At 35.5% G+C, this 24895-nt stretch overlaps 3 protein-coding genes and 1 long non-coding RNA gene across 4 annotated transcripts; 2 read left to right on the top strand and 2 right to left on the bottom strand.

Annotated features, from left to right (window-relative positions):
* Positions 1–75: 75 nt before the first annotated feature.
* On the top strand, positions 76–4162 carry LOC110107024 (dof zinc finger protein DOF1.8). The gene is made up of 4 exons (XM_020837154.2): positions 76–208; positions 258–357; positions 2395–2520; positions 3120–4162. Exons 1-4 carry the CDS (start codon positions 76–78, stop codon positions 3775–3777), a joined length of 1017 nt encoding a protein of 338 aa, XP_020692813.1. The 3' UTR covers positions 3778–4162.
* A 5774-nt stretch (positions 4163–9936) lies between these two features.
* LOC114579951 lies at positions 9937–13301 on the bottom strand. Its single transcript, XR_003701209.1, has 2 exons — positions 11411–13301; positions 9937–10349 (listed from the first exon to the last, which is right to left on the bottom strand). It is a non-coding gene; the product is annotated as an uncharacterized LOC114579951 (long non-coding RNA).
* Positions 13302–17615: 4314 nt separating this feature from the next.
* Positions 17616–18948, top strand: LOC110106982. Its single transcript, XM_020837097.2, has one exon. The coding sequence runs from the start codon at positions 17701–17703 to the stop codon at positions 18691–18693; it is 993 nt and encodes a 330-aa protein (XP_020692756.1). The 5' UTR covers positions 17616–17700; the 3' UTR covers positions 18694–18948.
* Positions 18949–20222: 1274 nt separating this feature from the next.
* LOC110107030 (pentatricopeptide repeat-containing protein At1g73710) lies at positions 20223–23924 on the bottom strand. Its single transcript, XM_020837164.2, has 2 exons — positions 20882–23924; positions 20223–20769 (listed from the first exon to the last, which is right to left on the bottom strand). Exon 1 carries the CDS (start codon positions 23818–23820, stop codon positions 20953–20955), a length of 2868 nt encoding a protein of 955 aa, XP_020692823.1. The 5' UTR covers positions 23821–23924; the 3' UTR covers positions 20223–20769; positions 20882–20952.
* Positions 23925–24895: the final 971 nt, after the last annotated feature.

Here is a 24895-nt window from a genome sequence, read left to right as displayed (position 1 = left end):
ATATATAGTAGGTGACAGAGGTCGGAAGGACCGTAGTCGGCAAGAGACTAGAGTCAGAAAGACCGTTATCCGGTGATGGAGGTCGACAGTATTTTGGGAGAACTCTGGGCATCAAGTGGTGACCTGGTGGAGCTCAAGGCCTCATATAGTGGTCCGCCGGAAGTTTGGGCCTCAGGTGGTGTTCTGGTGGAGCACAGAACCTCAAGTGGCAATTCGGAGGAAATTTGAGCCTCATGTGGTGGCCTGGTGAAGCATAGGGCCTCAAGCGGTGGTCCGGTGGAAGTTTGGCCATAGGTGGTGGCCTGGTGAAGCACAGGTCCTCAAGTTGTGGTCTGGCGGAAGTCCGGGCCTCAGAAGGTGGCCCGGCGGAGCCACAACATCAGGTGGTGGTCCGACGGAGCAACTACGTCAGGCGGTGGTCCAACGGAGGTGAGGGCCTCAAGTGGTGGTCCGACAGAGGTGAGAGCCTCAAGTGGTGGTCCGGCAGAGGTGAGAGCCTCAAGTGGTGGTCTGGCAGAGCAAAGACGTCAGGCGGTGATCCGGCGGAGTTGAGGGTCTCAAGTGGTGGTCCGACGGATCAACGACGTCAGGCGGTGGTCCGACGGAGGTGAAGGCCTCAAGTGGTGGTCCGGCGGAGCAACGACGTCAGGCAGTGGTCTGGCGGAGGTGAGGGCCTCAGGTGGTGGTTTGACAGAAGTCCGACGATGGTCGAGGAGGAGCTTCTTCCTTCTCTTATTATGTTCTTGCTTTGGTCACCCATTCAAGAGAAAAGAGGGGTCTATTTATAGATTTATGGAGTGGAATGACCCGTAAATAGGTGAGATATCAAGGGTAAATGGGGAGTGGTTGGATGGACGACCGATATTGAATCCCTTGATTGTGGACCCTTCATCAGACAATTGAAGGTTTTAATGATGTCGGAATTTAGTGATCTTGGGCTCGTTGGATTTGTCTCGTCGAGCCGCTTGATTCGACTATAAGTACGTCATGTTTGGAAACCGTTTGGTAACCCAAATTGTGGTTCAAACCCTATAACAACACTTAAGACCCTTGATTTGGACCCATTTGGGCTCGGATTGAGTCGAATTTGTTGTTGTTGTGTTCATATTTCCGAGATGTTCAGTGCGACTGTAAGTTTGCTTAAATCAGAGTTCGGATGGTACTAATTTTAATTTCAGAAGTTTCAAACTTGATTTTGCCTCGAAATTCGTGCCCAATCAAGATAAGTTTTTGAGGACGTGTGTGTGTGTGTATATATAATGCATTTGTAATTCGTATCTTATGAAAGATAATTAATAGCTTAATCTTGGATTAAATATATATAAATGTTACATAAGAAGAGAGAGAAGAATGAACATTCTCCTTCTTGATGTACAAAAGTCCTTTTCTCTCTCTTGAATGTTGGCTATCATATGCTTATCATGTAAAGCACCAATGGACACTTGTTCATAGTCCTATTATTGCTTCCAATTTTAATATTTAAAAGAGATTAAAAAACTTTATTTTGCTATTTAATTAATTCATCTTTGATACAAAATTATAAATAAAAGAAAATAAAATATTTATCATCATTAAAAAAAAAGAATATTAAATTTCAAAAAAAAAAATCAAAGAGTAGAGGTATTTATGCATATAAAATTTTTATTTTAACATAAAACATCAAATAAAACAATTGAAGCCCTTATAAAAATTTTCAAAATAAAATTACAAAATTTGAAGATATTTATATGTGAAGACTTCTCTATAGGCATAAAAATCACAAAAATAATTAATTTTAATTTTATAAATTTAAAGAGATTTGAATGTAAGTTTGCTGTCCATTATATTATACATAAAATATGAACATCAAATCATATAGCTCTATATGACGAGGGAACATAATATTCTCCACTCAAAAAACCTCAATAGGCTTTCCTGATTGCCATAGCAAGCTGTCCATCAGTAGGAGCAGAGCCAACTCTTCTTTCTGTCTTGCTATTGCAGCTCTCACCCACACCACAGAGATCTTCTAATGGAAACTGTTCAATGGCCTCAGCAGGTAATCAATAAGCAAATTAACACAGCTTTTTGATCTCCATTCCTTTTTTTCTCCCTCTATAACACTCCAAATCCTGAACATCTCTTCTTTTTAGTCAGAAGATGAGGAAGCTTTGGTTTTGTTCACTCTGCATCTCTCTCTCTCTCTCTCTCTCTCTCTCTCTCTCTATTTTTCTCTTTCTCTTTGTCTCCTCTTTTGAGCTTTGAAAAGCAAGATGTGAGCAAGAAAAGGGTAGTGGAAAAAGCTTTAGAGCAAAGACAAACATATATCTCTTTCAACTACTCCTTTTCTTTCCTCTACATATTCTCAGTCTTCTTCTTCTTCTTCTATTGCTGTTTACTCATTTTGATGTAAAGTCTATGTGTTCAGGGAGTGGAGAGGAAGGTGAGGCCTCACAGGGAACAAGCACTAAACTGTCCAAGGTGCAAATCAACAAACACCAAATTTTGTTACTACAACAACTATAGCCTCAGTCAGCCAAGGTATTGATAATAATGTGCTAAGGGGTTGTTTGACAGCTTATTTTAGGGTGGATCTATGCAAGATTTAGCTTTAATCCCATTCTCTAGTAGATGCAAATATTTCTACTAATCATAAATTTTGAACATTGAAACAAATAATTACATACAACAATTATAATGCTATAATTCACTCAAAATTTACTGAATTTGAAAGCTAACAGCTCTTAGACCATCTCCAACCGAAGGCCAAACTTGCGTATGGCGTCGTTCGGTCTCTCCAGTCGAACGCCAAATCTTCCACTATTTGCTTGCGGGTTGGCATCGCACTGTTCACCTATGCGATTTTTCTGTCTCAGCCGGATGGATTTGCCGTAGAAACGCACTAAAAACAAAGAGGAGAAAGACGATTACATTCGCAGAATCCGCAAAATGGGATTGGAGATGAATCAAAGCATTTTTGAGTTTCACTGTATTTTGAAATGAAAAATGGGATTTTCGGTTGGAGATGCCTTAAAGAAGCAATCTTTTATTTTATCTTTCAATGATGCACTGTTAATTGTCCACTTTGATCATTTGTATGCCAGTTTTCACTTTCAACATTAGACTTTTTTTTTCCACAGATATTTCTGCAAGTCCTGTAGGAGATATTGGACTGAAGGTGGATCCCTTAGAAATGTCCCAGTTGGTGGAGGCTCAAGGAAGAACAACAAGAGATTGAACTCTTCATCTTCATCTTCATCTCAAGCTTCTTCTAAAATAACAACATTAGCTACCCCTACTTCATCAACATCCTTACTTTCATCTACTTCAATGAATCAACAACCTTCTAAGCTCATTCCTCTTGAGCTTACCTCCTTCTCTCTCTCTTCTTCTGTCTCTGCACTCCAACCAATAAGGAGTGGGATCGCTTCAAGAAAGTTCATCTCTTTTGAGTTACCGAATTCCAGTAAAGAAAACGAGCTCTCCGCAAATGCAAGAATAAGGCTTCGTAAATCAAATCCTTTTCAGGAGGATCTTCATGCATTGAGTATGCCCACGATTGAAGACTTCGGTTTGCAAGAGCTTATGTGGCCCTCCAAGCTGAAGGTGCCATTAGATTATGGAGTTGGTAGCATGGAGGAAGGGAAGGAGAGAAGAGATGGCAATCTTCCTTTTCCTTTTGAGGATTTGAAGCAAGTAAGCATTAAGAATGCTTGTGATGAGAATACTGTGGAAGGAGTAGATCAAACTTGGTTTTGGGAAGGTATTATGGGTGAAGGAGAGGGAAGAGGGGGATAGTAGAGGAAGAAGGAGAGGGATGGTATCCATGTGAGAAGTTTCATGGAAGATTGAAGAAGCTGTGATCGATGTTTTTTTATGAATCTGATGAATTTTGTTTCAATTTGAGTTGGTGGTGGAAGGGAGGGACTATGCGTGGGTTGTTCTCATCCCTCTAAACTTTTGAGAAAATTTTTATTTAATTATGTATATTATGGAAGCTTTGTTCTTTAAATCTTTATTGAATATAGTAAGCAGATCTGGGGGTGTCAGGTCTTATCAGGCCATCAAAGATTCTCTTAGCCATTAAGGCTGTGGTGGAGCTTAATTTGATGGGGAATAAAATGTCCATCAGACTCTTTTAAGCTTTTTCATTTTGATGAGAAGTTATTTCAGAGCAACAAATCACTTGACTTGACCACAAATGTTCATTGATATCCTTAGATAAATATTTTATTGTTGTTTAAAAATGTGATCTTTCTCATATATTTATTTTAAGTAACTATGTCGGTAGGAAACATCATAATCTGCTTGCAATTAAACAAGTAGGGGGATTTACATGTCTAGGATTTGTATGTTTTACCTTTAATATTCATTATTTACATACATAACATTCAAAATTTTAAATAACAACAAAAATAATATATTCCTCTACCACTTAACTATAATTATTTATCATCAAACTCCACGTTGGGATATTGCCAGTATTTGTGCATGTACCCGATACATTATTTTTTTTGGGACATTTAGGACAATTAAGGTAAGCTCACACATATATCACACACGCAAGACTCAAATTCAAGACTTCTTAATTGGTAGTCAAAGCTTCCAACCAACAGACACCGATATATTATCATCCTTCCTCCACTAGCCTTCTCATTTGTCTATCCCTCATTGCTTTTTGCAACACCCCTTATGTGACAATATTGTCGACCTCCTTGCGCACATAATACGGCTAGTACATTGTGTGCTTCACTATTCCAACACCTTACTTGAGCTTGAACTGACACCATCACTCTAACCATCAGCTTCCATTCACCTATGCGGGATATGTTGTTTGATGAAAATCCGCTGTCACTTTCTCTCGTTTATAGAGTATTTTGTCAAGCCCATTAACTATAAATTGAATTTCTTAAGGCTTCATTTGAGATAGCTTTTGATCATTATTTTTTCGTTGCTTTCAAAAAACTTATCATAATAAAAAGTTGCTTTAGAAATCAGTATGAAAACTATCCCAAACATAACCTAAATGCGAATTACGAGAATAAAGTTTGCATATTTATTTGAAATTATACTAATACCATTCCTCCTCTCCCAAAATATTCACATATATTTTTCAAAATGTGAAAATATTTCCTAAATTCTAAATTTAAACAACAAAATATGAAAATATGATCTAACCAAAATACCAACAAGCAATAATTCCTCCACTACCTCATCCACAAAATCAAAATAAACTATTGAGGGACCCAACAAAACATTCCCCTTGGGATGAGAGCCAATCAATGCTCATTCCATTATAATAAGCTAAACATATTTGATAGGATGCCCTCTTATAGCTTACAAAATATGATTGTTTATCCTCCAATATGTGACCAAATTAGGTGGCTTTATAAATAAACAAATGAGTGAGAGAATTGTTCATTGTTTCTTATAAGAGAACAAAGAATGTTGCCAGACAGAAGAAACAATAGTTGCAGAAATCTCTGTGTCATATTTATTGTCTTAGGAGTATGGATAAAAATACAGTAAGGTCACAAGAAAGATCCCTTCTTGACTTGGCATGATAGGTAGAAGATAACAGGAGCTCCTCACACAAGTTGGGGGTGGGTAGGGCCTCTAAAGAAAGCTCATTGTTTGTGCTTGAGGGTATTTCATTTGGTGATTGATTGATGAAATTTTGAATATTTTTGTAAGCTCATTTATTGAATAATGTTATATATATTTATTTTATTTGGATTTGTGTTTGATTAGATGAATTTTCAGTAATATGTCAACAATAACTTTCAAGATTATTCTAATTTTGTTTTAGACAATTTTCTGACTGCTTTTTAAAGCAGTTTATTAGTACAAAAATTTTTAACTAAGAAGATGCTTTAAAAAACTATTAAAAAAGCTGTTTCAAACGAAGCCTTAGACTTAGGCTTTGTTTAGAATAATTTTTTTGATAATGTATTTTGCTGCTTCAAGAATTTTTGGTGTTAACAAACTGCTGTAGGAAGCAGTAAGAAAACCATCGCAAACGAAGCCTATATAAACTTGATTTAGTTGCAATAATATCTATCATTAAAGAGATTTTTGTTTTAAGGTAGTTAATTAATGGAGAAATATAGAGCAAAGAGAAAAGATTTTTATTTATCAAGTGCTATGAAAATTGATTTGATGCACTTCAAATATAGAAAGGAGTATGCCAAAGATTTATTGATTTTTTGAAGTTATTTAAAATGGTATATTAACTAGTATTAGAAATAGTTGTGAAATAACAATTTTTTTTAATTGCTATAAGTTTATATAAAAGATTAGATATCTACTGAAATTAATGAAAAATTGGAGCATTAAAGAATATTTAAAGATAAATCATTAGAATTAATAGAAAAAAAGTAATATATGATATACAATTTTATAGATATCAAATTAGAAATTATCATTTAATATTATTGTAAGTTAGATGATACAAAAATATGAAAAATTTTAGTATTTATTAGATCAATTAATATACAAGAATTGAGCTATTTATGGGGTAAAACATCTAAAGTTAAAGCTAGATATTTAAAATTAAGAATTTCCAAGCAAGCTTGATATAATTAAAAAAATCATGGAGGTTTAGAAATAAATTTTATAACACCATAATCAAATTAACAATATTATAAGGATAAGTATGTTAGGCTATTAAAAATTATTAATATTTAAGATAATTGTGACAAAAATGAGAATGTTAATATTGATTAAGGATGAGTTAATGAATGATTATATTAAAAAAATAATTTGAATGATATCCATTGGAGATTAAGACTTTATTTGGATAATTTTCTTACTACTTTGCTTTTCATACTGCAGCCAAAATTTCTATTTTATCAATATTTTCTTGCTGCTTCTAAAAAAAATTATACTAAAAAAATGCTTTGTACAATAGCTTTAAGAATTTATTTTTTCTAACAATAACTTTACAAAACAGTAAAAAAAGTTGTCTCAAATGAAGCCTACAATAACTACCGAATCTGAGCTTCTCTAGAAGAGAACAGCATTTCTGGTTATTTCAACTATTTTGTACATTGATCAACATCTACTTTACCAGAGCTTTAAAAACTCCACACCATGTCAACGGTCGTGATCTTCCAATGGAGCTGATGCCGATCAACGATCTCCATTGATTCCGAGAATGCGAACCTTGTGCATGTTTGGGCACTTGGCAACCACCAATACAATCACTGCAATTGTATTCAGGAGAGGGGCATCGGTTTTTGATGGTCAGTTGTGTGTGAAACTATCAAGTACCTGGAACAATGCAGTGATATAAGGCTCTGATGATCGATGTATTATTCTGTGCGGAGTTCAGAGGGCGTTCGGATACCAAAAAAATGCGTCACATCACCCCATTGTTGGGTACCCAACTCGGTACCCGCTCTAGAAACCCCTCGGTACCGCTGGATACCCAACGCTTAACCGGACGGTTCTCCCATCTGGTGTCCGCATAAAATAATAGCTCATAGTAGATAAAGTTTCATCAAGAGAAAAAGAGGCAGTACGACATGGCAAAGACAGTACTGTCTTTATGAAAGAACAAACCAGAAAGAAGATGTCAAGTGAAATATAAGGGTAGTGGTGGTAGAACATGTCGAAGTGCTGAACATTATACTTTTACAGATGCTCCTCAGATAACTTCCAAATAGATATCTGAGAATAGATGCTCTTCAGATAACTTAGTACAAAAAAATTTTAATTTTGGACTTCTAAGCAGATGCTTTTTACCAGCCTTAACTTTCTTACTTGAAAGTTATCTGAAGAGCATCTAAGAATTTTTGTATTAAAAATTTACTTTAAGAAGAAGTAAGAAAGCCATCCCAAATTAAGTCTAAGGCTTCGTTTGGAACGGCTTTTTTACTGTTTCTTAAATTAACTTTCTAGTAAAAAAAATAATTTTTCACTAAAAAATTGCTTTAAGAAGCAGTAAGAAAGTTGTTCCAAACGAAGCCTAAGTATAAAGAAAAAAGCTAATATAACTAAGGCAATCGAAGTCCCATCCATATATTTGATAAATCATGCATGAGGCATAAGCTCAGAAAAGTTTCCCAAAAATACTACTACTGAAAGACTTTTTTTCAAAAATTAAGGCTAGTTTCTCTGTTCGAGCACAGTAAGTTGAGTTTCCAGTTCAAGGAAATTTAGTACAGAATGAGATGAAAGACAAACCGATGTGAATGGAAAGAAGGGGAAGAGTAACAATATGTTATATTATACAGAGTCTCTAATCCAATCAATATGTCAATTTCATTTTCCTACCTACTAGATTGGCTAGAAGTTCCAAACCAAAAATCAAAATTATTGATCTTGAGTTTCCTACAGGACACATATGGGAAACACAATTTATAAATAATATGGCATATTTAGACATCAAACAGAGGAAATCATTTAGCCAGATATGATTAATGATGACAAAAACCTTGTTTTTTTTTTAATTATTTGGGAAGTCAAATTCATTAGCCTCCTTGCAAAGTATAAAATTTCTCCTTAATCAACTTGCAGGTTATAAAATATCAATTATTCTAAAAGTGGAGCATCCATTTTGCAAATGCTAAAGATTGTAGACAAACAAACAGATAGCTGTAGAAGTACAATTAAATTTATTCCCTACCTGCTTTAATGGGTAGAGAGGTAGATCAACTGTCAAGATTTAGGATTTTGGAGCTTAAAAATCATCATCCAAAGAAAAATAATGGAATGGTACTAATTTCATTAATTATAATGGTTTTTTAGTTTCTCAGTATTTTGCCTGTTTTAAGATGGGCGTTTTTAGTCACTGTATGTCCAATGTTTAAACGTTTGCTTCTTCAGACAAGAAGTCGCCATGACACAAATCAATGAATATATATTCTACGAATTTACATCCGAACGCTATTTACATAGCATTTTGTGCCATTTATGTAGTAACTCTCAAGCTATGTTGCACAGATACGGATACGACAACACGGATACGACACGATACGGATACGGGACACAGCAATTCTAAAACAAACAGGATACGGATACGACACGAATACGGCATTATAATATATAAATCATACATAAAAAATAACAAATTAATCAAAGCATAATATTTGAAATGACAAAAAAAAATTGAAAGCAACATCATTTGTAGCATTACTAGCATTGTATCTTATAATATAAAAATAAAAGTAAGCATTAAATATTTAAATGTCTAGTACAATAACAAAAACATAAATTGTCCACCATATGAAGTTTTTAATTAAAAGTACAAAGGATTGACACAATTAATCCACATGAATTTGAGACATGAAATTTTTAAATAAAAAGTATAGATATGTTGCGCCTATGCCGGGGGTCCAAGGGGGCGCTGCCCCCTAGCGGGGTTCGACCTGCGGGGTCAAGGGGCAGCGCCCTCGGAACAAATTTTTATTGTAAGAGTTGTTTTAAAATTTTCTCTACCTTCTCGGCACTGCTTGGTACCATTCAATACCCCTATGTACCGAGCAGTACCGAGCGGTACCGATTTCTGGAACCGAGTTCCGGTACCGAGCGGTACCAAGCAGTACCGAGCAGTACTGAGTTCTAGTATTGCTCTGTACCGAGCAATACCGAGCGGTACCGAGTACCGACAAGTACCGAGTTCTAGTATCGCTTGGTACCAAGCGGTACCGAGCAGCACCGAGTACTAAGCAATACCGAGTACCAAGCGATACACGTGTCTGATCAAATTTAAATAATATTTTAATTGGACACGACAAAGCCGTATCCGACACGTATCCGTGCCGTATCGGAGGCATATCCGTATCTGACACGTGTCCGATACAGCATGCCTCATAAATAGGAGTATCCGTGGAACATAGCTCTCAAGGAGTTTAAAAAGAGAGGAGGAGCACATGATCCAAAAATCAGTCTTCTTTAGATAAAAACCAAGAAAGAATACAAGATAATAAAAATCATTGAAAAATTAACAGATTATTGAAACGGACACAATATCATCTTTAATTAATAAAAAAAGTGATGATAACATTGGCATCCATATCCTAGAAAATAAATATGTAGCATCAATGAATCTTTTATTATGTTCTCAAATTGACTTCACAGAAAAGAAAAAAGAATAAAGACTAAAGAGCAATTCTACATGAAAGAATGAGGTGGTAGTTACCAATAAAATAGTTCGACCAGTGCAATAATTTTTTCCTCGCAAATTGTCAGCAATCATACGCAAGTTAAAATACTCACAAGACAAGAGGAACAACAGTCAAAAACTTCCGATTACGTCTAAGCTACTTGTCATTTTCAATCTGCTCCCACCATGTCAGATTATTATATACACCCTGATATTCTGCAAAGGGAGTTCCCTTTCTCCAATGGAAAATTTGAAAAGTAATCTGAAACAAACCAAAAAAAAAGAAAGAATAAATAAAATGAAAACACAAAACAAAACCGAAGAAGCATGAAATTAAACAAAACAAAACCGAAGAAGCATGAAATTAAAAAAAAAAAACATAATGGGATTTAAAATGTGTAGTACACCAATCCTTTTTTTTTTGGAAATTTAAAGTTCACAAATCCATTTGAAGAGAATATATGTAACAGGTTTTTTTGGACCAGACCAGATTGGTTTAACCATATCAACCGACCTATTCTTTTCCCATAGCACCAGGAATTATTAATAGTATATTTGGGATAGCTTTCTGATAGGAACTACTTGAGTTCGCAAGTAACCCTAAGGTAATACTTGAGTTCGCAAGCAATCCTAACCCAAACCAGTACAAATACAACAGCGAAACTGCTGTCCACAACAGTAAAACTGCAGGAAATAGGGAAAACAGCTAGAAAACACAAGTAGAAGGCTTGTATTTCACTAGAAGATGAATAAAATAGCAAGATACAATTGATCCTCAATTCGAGAGGAGGATCGATCTCTCTCAAATCTCTGGCAACGCCAAGAGCCCAAAGAAAACCTAAATCTAAGAGATCTCAAATTTCAGCCAAATTCAAGATGCCCAAACCCTAGGAAAAACATCTATTTAATGCATACAAATCAAAAGGAATTCCCTAAACAGTCCCTACATCCAAATTTCCCTCTCAAAATGCTAAAAAAAACTTCCTAAACGGCTCTACGGGGACGGACGAGCCGCTCGTTCTCCGCCAGAGGCGGATTCTTCGCCTGTTTGCGATTTTCGCCCGTGAACCGGTCCCAACTGGACCGGCTGGACCGGTCCAGTGGTCTGACACTTTCGCACTATTTTACTTTTCAGGCCACAACTATTGCCTCATTTGACTATTGTTTTGTTGCTTCATTTTAGAAAATTTTCAGTGATAATAAGCTTCTTTTTACAACCACAGTTGCTAATATATGGATGGTAGCATTAAGAAAACAACTATTCAATTTTATAAAAAAGAATATATTTATAATATCCATAACAACTTTAAAACAAATTATTACACCCTGATCTTCTGCAAAGGGAGTTCCCTTTATCCAATAGAAAAATTGAAAAGTAATCTGAAACAAAAGGAATAGCTAATGGTGATCAATTCTTAAATGCTGCCGCCTGCCAATAGAACCTGCAGTAGAGAAAGAATATATATGGATTATGCCCTTCTATTTCCTATTGCATTGCTTATAGAGATTGATGTAAAACATTCAAGGATTGCACATGAAATTCATTAAGATTCACAAAGTTTACTCAAGTAAGATTAGGTGATGTGAAACGTACATGCGATGGAGTTACTTTAAGAAATTATAGAGAGCAATTGAAACTTAATAACCCAAAATAAAATTATCGTTTATAATAAAAGAGTGATCATTAGAATTCTCGGTTTTAACTTGCTTAGGCAAGGAAGAGCAAAATCTGGAAACCAAACAATTTAAGAAAACGCAAAGTTCAAATTGTAAAACTACGACGGTGAACAAAAATCCACAATTTAATAATAAGAACTTTCACCTTTGGAACCCGTACGCTCAACTAATCTAGGCTTTAGCGGAAGAAGCGTCTCCACATTAGAACCGAGATCACTCCGAGGAAGAAGGACCCTTAGATCGTCGTTCTTGGATAAGTAGCCGGAGCTTGCAATTCTTGGACAGCTATTATACGTCCCAGTTGCCCGAAATCTGAAATGTTTTAGCTCTTCCTCTCTCAGAAATCTGAGAGGAATTCCACTCATTTTAGGGAAGAAGATTCAGCAGCATAGCTTAGGGAGAATAAGCCCCATGAAGTCACGGTGGAGAGAAAATCTGAGGGAATAACTTTGCTTTCCACTCTCAGATTTCCAAATCTGAGAATAAAAACTGAATTTACGTTGGAGTGGGGAGGCATTTGGGAGGTAATTAAGAGGTGATGAGGTGGCAATTAGAGAGGGAAGCGATGGGGTTGAAATGGCCGGCCATATGGGAGAGAGAGAAGGGGTTTTCGGTTTTGATGAGGTGGGGCCCACTTGATTAAGTAACAGATTTTAATTAAAACCTGTAGTAAAATCAGATTTCACTAAAAGGAAAGTTTCCTTTCACGGGTGTACGTAATAAGCATCCTTTTGAAATTCAAATTGAAATTAGAGGCTAGTGGTTAATTGCTTAATATGGCTGATTGAATGAGCCAATTAAGCAAGCATTGAATGCTCAATTCCCACGGGTTGGGCAATCACAGGGAGAATTGGCAGTAAAGGGGTGCAGAAAAGAATTCTGTAAGCTGAGAAAAAAGATGGCTCACGGCTCAGGCTATGCTGGAGTTGAGGACCGGTGGAGGGGAGGGGAGAGGGCTGCACGGGAGGGACTGTACCCGTGGACAAAAATCTAGAGGGAGGTTGGCCGGCGGGAGGATGCAGCCAAGGTGGCCGGCGGCTCCGAGTAGGGCAATGTTAGGCGACGGCAAATGCAAGGGGAAGGACGAAAGGGAAAATTTCTAGGAATTCGACGAGTGAAAATTCAATTTCCCACGAAATAATTTTTAATCCAAATCCGCGCAACGATGACTTGATCAAGATACGCAAAAGAAAAGAAAAGGATAAGAAAACCTAGAACTCACAAAGAGATCTAGTTTTCTCCTACGAACTCACCAAGAGATCGTGGAGGCTTGCACTCACAAAGAGAACATAAAGTGGCAAATTTTCATTCATCAAAAAAACTAAATTATTACAAGAGAATGGCCATATAAATAGGCCTCACAATGACAAAGAAAAACAAAAGATTAAAATGCCCCTCGGGCTACATTAACGACCAAATACCCATAAGGGTAAAAATGGAAAAACATCAAAATAAAATACGCTACTACATAAAATGACAAAATACAAGTCATGCTCGTGGCCGTCGATCTCCGGCGTCGACAATGCTGACGATGTCCTCATCAGTATTGTAGTTGAGTTGTTCTCAGATATTTTTTTTTTCTTATAAAATGTCGGTCAATTTCCAGATGTTTAGCTCTATCATGGTGGGCTAGATCTTTGACAATTCCAATTTTAGCTTGGTTGTCGCATATTATAACCATTAGTTATTTAATATGGATGTTTAGGTCTTCAATAACTTTTTGAGCTACATTCCTCACAAATTTTATGAGCCATGGCCCTAACTTCTTCTTCGGTACTACTTTAAGAAATCACTGCATATTTTTACTCCTCTAGTTGATGAGATTTCCCCATACAAATAATAAATAGCGAGAGATGGATTTTTATCAGTTGTGAGTCCAACTCAGTTAGCATCAATAAAGATTTTTACACTCTTATTTGTTTCCTTTTTTAAAAAATAGACTTTTAGTTTGTAATTATCTTAGTTTCTTGTAGATTATATCTATGTCCAATTGTTCTTTAGTGAGATTATTCATAAATCGGCTAACAACACTAATAGAGTAACAAATATCAAGATAAGCATGGAAGATATAAATATTTTTTTCTAATCATATACTAATATCTTTTTGTGTCAACTTGGAGTGTGTTGCCATTTGATTCTATTTTGTTGATGGGATCCATAAGAGTATTTGCATATTTTTATCTCATCATCTATGTTTCTTTTAAAAGATCCATTATATTTTTTAAGAGACAAATATACCTTTTTTTAGCATTGCATTTTTCATGCCCGTAAAATATTTTATGGCTCTCACATCCTTAATTTCAAATTCATTGTCTTTAAATCGATTTTAGTCTCTTAATTTTTTTTTTCATCATTGCTAGTTATGATATATCATCACCGTAAACAATCAGGATAGTAATTTGATTGGTGGGTAATATTTTTTAAAAATACGGTGTGATCAACCTGTATCTAAGAGTATCAATATTTTTTAATTATGGTAGTAAATTTCTCGAATCATGCCGGTGGAGGCGAGTCAAGTCGGCAAATTTATAAAGTAAACCTCCAAAAATACAAGAGAACTAGGAAGTTAAATGTACAACAAATTATTCGAAAAGCCGAGTTTAAGTCAAGTTAGCTTGATTCGAGTCAAGTTGGCAAATTTTCAATCTAAGTCAACTTAGTCTCAAATCAAGAGGAATTCATTTAAGTCAACAACTGAACTGGTCCCAAGCAGTTGAATATGACTTACGAAGTCAGCATAAATGACTTATCAACTGGACGACTTTCTTTATGCGAGACTATTAATCATTAATTCATATACTTATGCATGCCACGTTTATGATTTCTTGCTAGCTCGGCGGGAAACTTTCTCATACTGGGTTTTCTAATGAATTGACAGTCTGACTTCATCAAATTGCTAGCTAATGTAAATAAGAGAAATTAAATTGTAAAACTCTTATATTTTTTGTATTTTTATGTATGTATCAATTCTGGAACATTAAAACTTTTATCTAAACTTATAAATAGGGTTAAAAAAGGAAAACTAAGGTTATACAATTCTCTGTACCCAAGTTTATTCTAATAAAATTTCCAATTTTTGAACTCTAAAACTCTCTCTCTCTCTCTCTCTCTCTCTCTCTCTCTCTCTCTCTCTCTCTCTCTATATATATATATATATATATATATTTCAAAATAGTTCCCGGACTATTTGTAATAATCATTTTAGTCCTAGAGTTTGATGTTGATTCAATTTAGTACCTTGGCTATATAAAATTAATCTAAAATAATTCTTTTGTGATTAGTGATTACTTTCATAAAGTTTAGAGACTAAATTGTGATCAATTTTATATTATAATTACAATATGAGGGACTATTTTAGATCAATTTTCTATAGTCATGGGATTAAATTAGGGCAACGTGATACTCCAGGGCTAAATTGGTCATACACGAATAGTCTTGGGGATATTTTTGAGATTTCTCTATATGTTTTTTTTCTTTCTTTTCATGCAATACTCTTAGTAAAAGTTCAGCTTGATTCACGGGCAATTTTGGATCCAACAAGTTGATTTTTCCTTTTGGATTAAATAATATGCCAAATACTTTAATGAAATCATGTTGTTTGATCTTTATAGGAATATTTTAGGTTGTGTATTTTAATGACATTCTAATTTACAATAAACGTAGAATATAATATTAGTACAATTTTGAAAATTCTTTTAAAAGTTTCAATTTGAACAACAACAACAACATCAAGCCTTTATCCCACTATGTGGGGTCGGCTAAAAGTTTCAATTTGAACATTGTATCTAAATATAAGGAAGTGTCCTTTTGTTACACCATCATATTATTAGGCTTTTAGTATCCACCACTGTGATATTTGTGTATTTTTATATATGTTAAATTGATTAAGGATTGATTAACGGCTACCAATATGCATGTTGTTCAAAGTTTTCATAGTTTGCGTACTTTATACCTATAATTTATTAATAGATTTATTATTATAGTAGCACCAATTATTAATTTCATTAAGAAGAGATAATTTAAATGGATAAAGCCTCGTGAGCGTGCTTTTAATTATATTAAGAGATTATTCCTAATACCCGTGTACTTAGATTATCTGATTTTTTTAAAGTTTTTGATGTTTTGTGTGTTTTGTCTGAAATTAAAATTGCAGGTGTTTGAGTCAAAGATGGAAATTTAATTACTTATTTTAGTGACAAACTAAACGAGGCAAAAGAAAATATTCCAATTATAACCGTAAATTTTATGTTTTTTAACCATCACTTTGGCTTGCAAATTGGCAACCAATGGGATTTGGACGTTGCCCGATTAGATTAATTTCTAAATGCAAGGAAAACATAGGTTTTAGGGTATTTCAATCCCCCTTAAGTTTTTTTAATTCCTTTTGCCTTATAGAAAACAGCCAAAAAAAAAGCTTAAATGCAGCGAAATCAAAGCGGTAACCTAATAATGCAGCCAACCAAATTCTAAATGTAATAAATAGCCTGTTTTTTCTGTTCAAGAAGTGGTACTTTATCAAAACGAATGATCATCCACCATCTTGAAACATGAATAATTACTAAATATCCTTGTTCAGGTAAACTTATTTGGCTGGTGATTTATTTATGTACCCCTTTGCATATATCATAATGTATTAATGAAAGGCTTCAAGTTTCCTTAAGATTCATGGTGATGTTACATTTAACTGAGATTAGTATTCAAGATTGTATGTTTTTTCTCCATTATGTCCGGTTAACAGTTACTTCAATTTGCATGTTGTATGCTTTATGTCTACTTAATTTGTTGTCATTATGGTTAATGAAATGCTATGATTCATGGACAAGTACACGGTGACACGGACACAGGACACGTCAATTATTGAAAATATAAGCATGGCTATAGGTTGGACATGTCATTATAATTTTTATGTCTTAAAAATAGTGTATAGAAATTGAATAAGCAAAATACTATGAATAACTAAAAAATAATAAGTTATTTAACTATGTTTTGTGCTTAAAATGATTAATATTAGAATGTTAAGAGTTGGGCTTTGATGTCGTGTGTTAGGCATCAAGAGACGAGATAATAATGTTGTCGCAAGTCCGACATCCAATATTGTGCAATAAGCATCGGGTGTTAATGTTGAGACGACTCCGGCCATCGATGTTGATATGGTATTAGTTGTCGATGTTGGGACAACATTAACAAAATTGAGATGAGCATTAGTTTGAAGACAACGTTAGATTGATGTTTAAATGGCTTTGAAACGTTGATGTTGAGATGACATCAGGGTTTGTCGTGAAACCCTAGCTGCGACTTGTCAAAGAGAAATGAAAATGAGAATGTTCGGACAATGGGATATTGAGTGCGAGTATTAATTTTGGGACTATAGAGAGTAGATATAAAATATAGCTTTTAATTTTTTTAATAAATAAAAATTTGAAATGTAAGAAATTATATGAAAAAAATTTATAAAATAGTTAAGATGCTTAACAAACACATGTATTCAATTTATTTTTTATATTTGTTTAATCGTACACGCATTTGGCATGTCTGACATTTGTCGGAGGCGTGTCGTGTATAATACATGTCGGACATTGCATATCTCTTTGAGGGGAAGTGTTGGTGCATAATAGATGAAATATTGCATCAAGAAGAGATGGAGCCTGGGGACTGTGAGGGTGCCTTCCCAACAGCCCCTCGACCCTCAAAATAAAGATTGTTGATTTCATTTAAACCCTTTGCAGAAAGCGCACCAAAAGTTGTGCATGCTGTTATTGTAGTGATCTTCATTTAAAGCCATCAAATATGTTAATGAAATTCATTAGTTAGCTTAAATATAGGTTAATGATTACAATCTTGTATATTGCCAGTTGTGTTCTTTCCATGTTTGAAACTTCTATTAATTAATCAGATGCCAACTTCCTTTCTTCAGATGATCCACTCTCAATAGACCAATGAGCACTGTTTCTCCAAATCCGAATATGGCCCAGCCAAATCAACAGCACGATTCAGATGACCCATCTGTTACACCCATAAAGCGCAAGCGGGGACGCCCTAGAAAGGATGAAGTACCCGAATCTGAACCTAATAAAAGAAGCAAGCGATGTACAGTCCTTCAAAGTCCCAGTACCAACGATAGCTTAGTGGGTCAAGAGGTTTCTTGCTCTTTTATTGGAGTATTTGACGCTGGATATTTGTTAACTGTTCAAGTGGGTAGCTCAGGCCCCATTCTGACGGGTATGGTGTTTGATCCCCGTCTTTCTGTCCCTGTTTCAGCTGAAAATGACATTGCCCCTCACCTCCCTATGCTTGGAAGAAATGGCTTTGCCCCTTCAGTTGAAGAAGGTACTATTAACCAAGGACCTGGTTCTTCACAGGCTGGTACTGCACAGAACGCTGAATTTATTCAACTTATTCAAGCTAAAGAATCTCCAACTATTCCCAAAACTACGAAGCTTTTCCTTGAAGGTGCAGCTACTGAATCTGCAGGACTATCAGACATTTCTATGGAGACACCTTCTAAAAGTTCAAATGGTTATGATCTCACAGTTCTTTCTCTGGTGACCTCTTCAGAAGTTTCCAAACCCTCCAATGTTTCAGACGCTTCAGACGTTCCTAAAGCGATATCCACAACCACTGAAGCATCTCTTGATGCTTCTAATGAAGTAGTTGTTGGTATTTTTAAAGAAGCAGATTTTCTTGCTTTGAAGCCCTCAGAATCTTCGGAGATTGCCCAAAAGATTACTTCGACTGAAAATAAATCTACAGATGTTGAGGCCAGCCAAGTTTTAGAGCAACCAACGTTGGAAACTAGAGACTTTATTGAAGGTAATTTAACTAAAGAAAATTTGTCGCAGAGAACAGAGGAGGAGCCATCTGAAGATCCAAAAGTGGATGAATCACAGAGCCCAGGACGATCTGCTAGTTCTGAACATGAACAGAAATGAATTTTTTTAGCTCAACTGAGATCTATTCTGTGAATTTTCTCTGACAACTAACTCAGGCTAGTGGCAAAGATAGAGAAGGAAAAAAAAAACATTTTAGTAATTATGGATTAACCACTACAGTTTTTATCGAACTGAATATTTATGTTGAATAGTATTTCTATTAAGATACTGCTTCTTTTAATCAAAGTATTTGTTTTTTTAGTAATCTCTGTAAAGATTCTCACGTGACTTATTATATATCTTGATTCTTTTTTTTTTTTTTACTCGCAATGGATGAGGGGATGAATTGCTTTCGTCGACTGTCTGGCCACATACCCGATCTTGTAGGCTTGGATTTCAAAGTGTTTAATCTTTTTTCTATTGGTAAGAAGGATCCTCTATACTCCTGTAGAGTAATATTTAGCACTCATAAAATTAATATTTTTTCTATTCAAGTTTATATGTATGGATCTCAATATATAAGTTGGTGAGCCATCATAATCTTTTAAGGATATATATTTTAGAGCTTCATTGTTCCCATCTCTAATCAGGAGCTGAGCAAGAAAAAAAAAACATCGCAATGTGCAGATGAGAGATTAGTTATCCAAGTATAAATAGAAAAAAAAATAATATTTATCTTATTATTACAAGCTAAGCTCTGCACAAGAAAGTACTAAATATGAAATAGCTCATTCTTGGTTGGGAAACATATATTGCTCGACTCCATACGCCAAGTATTATAAACAAACCTTATGTTAAAGAATATGACTACAACAATAATAAAAAGTCTTTATCCCACTATGTGGGGTATGCTACATGAATCCTTTAACTTCATTGTGTTCTGTTAAGAGTCAAATTCTCATCTAAATCTAAAAAATAAATATCATTTATAATATTTTTTAATCAAGTCTTTTTAGGCCTACCTCTACCTTTCTTAACATAAGTCAAATCTAATATATCTACTTTTCTAATAAGGTCATCGGACGGCCACCATTTTAGGTGACCAAATTATCTAAGGCAACTCTCTCTAATCCTATCTTCCACTAGAGCTGCTCCAACCTTTTCACGTATATGCTCATTTCGTATCCTGTCTCTAAGGCCTATCCAACCATGCATCAAGATCAGAAAAATACCTCACCCCATGCCTTTGATTTTCGAAACATTAATTTATATTAACTCACACCAACAAGATTATTCCAATTCCAAAAAAAAAAAAAAACATTTATATGGTAACCATGAAGAACTAGGGAGTTCAAATTAAAGAAAAATACTTATAAAACCATTCAGGGTGCAAAAGGAATAAATTTGGCATCTGGGCAACTTGATTTAAATACCTTGATAGTTAAAAGTTGTAGTCAACATCCAGTTATGGAAGGTAAGCTATAAGCATATTTAATTAAAATGATAGGTCCCCATAATGAAGAAGGGAAAAAAAAAGGTTCTGCTTGGCCGACCTTTTGTGAAGTATTATACTGCATCTGAATCAACCTACACTTTTGAAGACTTATTTTGTTTTTTGTTTAAGTAACAGAACCACTGGCAATAAATCCTACATATGAAGAGACAGTATGCTGTTTAGATACAGGCACATAAATCTTAATACTACATTTAATGATAACATTCTTGGTTTCTGTCACTAGGATTTGCTAACCAAGTCATGGAGCCAAATGTAACAGCAAAGCAGACAACTGAAAAAAGGATCCAAAGTTCCAAACCTAAAGAGATAATTTTTGTTTCAAGGCAACATGAGGATTAAGCATGTACCTAGTTACCTCGAAATAAAGAAGCCCTTTCAGTCGAGCAATTATTCTGTGCGGACACCAGACGGTTCTCCCATCCGGTTCCGCGCTCGGTACCGAGCAGTACCGAGTGCTGTACATTTTTGGGGCGATGTGACGCATTTTTATTGGTCTCCGGACGAATCCAGACCCGCACATAATAATTTTTCATTTCAGTCATGGTATATGCCCTTGATGCGGTTGAGCCTTGTCCTAGTCCGGAGTAAATGAGAAGACTACAGCTTCTATGACAACCAATAGTTACGAAAGAAGAGTATAATTAACCTCACATGTCCTTTTCCCGCAAGGTGTGCTTCAGCTACAATCAAAATACAAACAAAACAAAAATTCAACAGTTCATTAGAAGGACGTCCTAGTAGGCTTTTTTTTTACATGCTTCAAAAATCTCAAGAACAAGACTAAAAGCTTACAAATAAATATAGTAAAATTCCTAAACACGTTTGATCTGCTTGAAATTTACATTGGAAATATATTAAAATCCCTAATCATCACAGATTTGCTCATCATTTTGGAAGCTAAATCTCATCTCTTGATCAACCAGCGCAGCAAGGTCATCTCTACCAGCTTCCTCATAAGCGCATATCAAGGCCTTGTAGAGAGATTCAGCAGGGTCGATCTTCCCATATTTTAAAAGGCCATAAATCCTGTTCAACCCTTCAATCATTCCTGCTTTGCCATAACAACCTGCCAAATGAACATAAGTTACAAGATCCGGTCTGAGACCATCATCCTGCATTCTCATGTACACATTCAAGGCTTTATCAACTTCGCCGGCGGTTCCGTAAGCTCCAATCGCAGCATTGCAGGCAAAGGACTCAAGTTTTACACCATCATTTACCAATACTTCACATAAATGTTGTGCAAAACTATGCAATCCTACAACTGAAAACAATGAAGTTACCACAGCCTGCCTAGCAAAAGGTTTTCCTTCTATATATGATGATTCCAGCTGAATTATTGCCTCTGATGGAAATCCTCCCTTTTTCAATATAGTGAAAAGAATTTTAAATGTAGAAGCATCAGGTAGAATTTTTTGTGTTAGCATCTTGTGCAATAATTCGCCACATTCTTTTAGCTTTCCATTGACTGCATAAGAAGCCATAACGTTATTATATGAAGCACAATTTGTCAGAAAGCCAGATTGCTCCACCTTCTGAGCAATATCAGTAGCCTCATCTAACATACCCATGCTTTTATAAAGATACATCATTGTTGCATAGGAAACTTCATCAGCTTGACAGTTTCTTATCAAGTCATCAAAGATTAATTTTGCTTCATTCACCATTCCTAGACCAGCATATAGATTGATCAAGCAATTTGAGGCAATGGCATCTGGACCATCTTTCAACTTCTTCATCTTTCCATACAACTCCTGAGCTTCTTTCCAGCAGCCAACCTTTCCATAAGCCTTAATTAAAGATGTAAGGACTATACGATTGGCTTTCATTCCAGATTTTTCCATGATATTATAGTATTCCAATGCTTCATCTATTCTCCCAGATTCAGCAAAAGCATCAACCAAAGAACCATAAACAAGTTCATTAGGCTCAACACCACAAGCCATCATTTCTTTATAGATTTGAACACCCTTGGAAAGAAAACCAGAACGGCAATAACTGGCTAGAACAGCACAGAAAGACTCGCATCGAGGCATGAAACCCGACTTTCTCATTTGGCTCAGAAATTCACTTGCCTTGTCAGGTAAATCACCTCCAGAAAGCATCTGAATGAGTGAGTTATAAGTACAATCATCTGGCCAAGGTCCGGTCCGTCGCATTATCTCAAATAGATCTAGAGCTTTCTCATATAGCTTACCCTTTCCATATGCCTTAATCATGACATTATACTCAACAATATCCTTCTTAGAGCCCAGCTTCCTCTTTGCTAAGAAGATTTCCTCGGCTTCCTTCCAAAAGCCTTTCTCTGCATATAAGTCAATTATTGCAGCACAATTCTTAGAGGAAACGTCTCCACTATAGAAATGCTTCTCAAAGAAAATAAATGCCTTGTCAAGAAATCCTTCGTTGATGTACATCTTCATAACAACTGGCAGTAACTGCTCATCAACAATAGAACCTAATTCCATTATTTCCTCTATCACACCCTCAACTTCAGATATCATCTTCCTCTCACACAAAATTTGTAAGATTATTCTGAAACTTGCAACATCCGGATGAAGACCAGACTCTTTCATCTTTCTGTAACACTTCAACACATTCTCAGCATCTTCATTGGAAGCATGGTAAGTCATAAAAATGTTGAATGTTTTAGTATCAGGGTGAACCCTCCTCTCTTCCATTTTACCCAGTAGAGACTCGGCCTCCAACAGATGCCCATGGGAACAGCAAATGCTTATCATGGTATTAAAAGTGAGAATATCTGGCACTACCCCTGACTGCAACATTTGCAGGAATGCGTTCGAAGCATCTTTCAATCTTCCTGCTTTCCCATATAAATCTATTAAGGTATTATAAGTGGCTGCACGCCTGGGTTTCTGTGGATCTCTAGCCAAGCCTGAAGCAATTTGAGAAACAGGAGCCCGACCACCAGATTTAAATAATTCAGTCAGCAGAAAATGCTTGGAACTAAACACACTGGAGTCAGTAGAGCCATCATAACTAAGATCAAGACAATCCAGTTCAACTTTTCCATCACACCAACCTTTGAATAACCTTTCACCAAGATCAAACTGCCCGGAATCCTTCAAAACCTGCACAGCGGTGTTTATGGTGACCTCATCAGGGAAAAGACCTCTAGATTTCATGTGCCTAAGCCACAAAAGGGCTTCCTTTACGAGACCAGCCTTCCCATAAACATCTATTAGGGTAGCATATGTATTATTAGTCGGTAAAACTCCATCTTTGGCCATCTCAATCCAACAGAGCCGGAGCTCGTCCCATCTCTGGGCCTTTCCGAGTGACCGAAGGATAATATTATAGTGAATTGGGTTGGGAGAGTAGTCCTTCGCGAACTTCATCCGCCGGAAGAGGTAGAGGGATTTCCTCCAATCCTTCTGTTTCTTGAGAAGGATGGTTTGCATCTTGGGGCTGAGAACGGACACTAGAGAATCTATTGTTTCGTCAGGGAAGTCTTGGGCTTGTTTAGATTTTAGGATTTTAAGGATCGAAAGAAAGGAGGCTCCGTCCTGATTCTTAGGAGCAGGGGTCGTAGAATACGGTAAGCAATGAAGCTTAAACCCTAGAGAAAACCTAGAAGAAGGCAGCGGGATGGAAAATATGAAGTTTTTACTATGAGGGATGGAGGGGACGTCATGTCGGAGAAAAGACTGCCGATTATAACTTCCATTTTCCGGCCACCGCCCGCCGCAGTAGCAGCAGTGGATGCTCATCGGCGATGATTGTAAAACGAGCTAACAGGGAGAAAGCTAGCGGCAGGCTCAAACTGTGGAGCAAGCCGCAAACTTCATTAATGAAATTTCTTAAGAGGCTTTTTGGTTGGAAGGTTTAAGTGAAGACTGTGACGTTTTATATTAAATTTTTCCAAACAGTTTTTTTGAGTCGCATAATTTTTATTATATTCTTAATGCTAATTTAATTACATATATGATATATCTCATAATAAAAAAATTATAAAATTATGCCTATCAATTTTTAAAATAAATATGTGTGTATTAGTTACACCATCATACATCTCTTTTGAGAATAACAGCAGGTAGATATCCTCATTTTCAAAAAAATAATAAAAAAAATAAAAAACCTCGGCTTTGACCTTTATCTTGCTTTATTGAAAACCCATGTCTTGCCCTTATGGCTTTGATTTTTCTCCCTTAATTATTTGTCATATTTTCATCTAAGATTTATCCACTTAAGAGTGACCACATCATTAAAGTTGGATTTTTCTTCCCATACATTAATGTTTTTTTTTTTAATATTTTCATGTGTATCATAGATTAGTTCATTTTGATATCTCTAATGCAAAGTAATATAGAGTAAAAAAGCATGTGCATTGATACTTGTTAAAATATGTGTGCTAACTATATTCAAGCCTTATTATAACCATGACGAGTATTGTTCAAGAGTACCAAAGATTGTGTTCAATCGTTACTTGATCAAACTTTTTTAGATCATTGTTCGAACATGGCCTAATTATAATTCACACAATTTTTTTTTTTTATTTTTTTTTTTATTTTTTTTTACATTTAGGCCAATAAAGGCAAACTCACACAATACCTCTTAGTTGGTAGCCAAAGCTCCCAACCAATAGACCAAGGAGAGCATATCTTTGAACATTGTTCGATTACAGATCAAAAAAGTTTAAATAGTGTTCGACCACTGTTCAAACATAGTTCAATGAATGCTTCAACATGTTTGAATGATGATTGAATGCGGTTCAATCCATGATTGAACTATGTTGAGACTATTGCTAACTAATTATTTTCTAAACTTGAATAAAATATCAACATA

The sequence above is a fragment of the Dendrobium catenatum genome, unplaced genomic scaffold, assembly GCF_001605985.2.
Source record: "Dendrobium catenatum unplaced genomic scaffold, ASM160598v2 fragScaff_scaffold_716, whole genome shotgun sequence".
Taxonomy (NCBI): Eukaryota; Viridiplantae; Streptophyta; class Magnoliopsida; order Asparagales; family Orchidaceae; genus Dendrobium; species Dendrobium catenatum.
Note: the sequence above shows the minus strand (reverse complement) of the source record. Positions and strands in the feature narration are given on the sequence as shown.

Bases quoted from the DNA above. Each gene is read 5' to 3' on its own strand.
- LOC110107024 (XM_020837154.2), top strand. From the start codon at position 76: ATGGAGGTCGACAGTATTTTGGGAGAACTCTGGGCATCAAGTGGTGAC. The intron at 358-2,394 runs GTGGCCCGGCGG...TTTGATGTAAAG, and splicing joins GGAAGTCCGGGCCTCAGAAG to TCTATGTGTTCAGGGAGTGG. The intron at 2,521-3,119 runs GTATTGATAATA...TTTTTTCCACAG, and splicing joins TATAGCCTCAGTCAGCCAAG to ATATTTCTGCAAGTCCTGTA.
- LOC110106982 (XM_020837097.2), top strand. From the start codon at position 17,701: ATGAGCACTGTTTCTCCAAATCCGAATATGGCCCAGCCAAATCAACAG.
- LOC110107030 (XM_020837164.2), bottom strand. From the start codon at position 23,820: ATGAGCATCCACTGCTGCTACTGCGGCGGGCGGTGGCCGGAAAATGGA.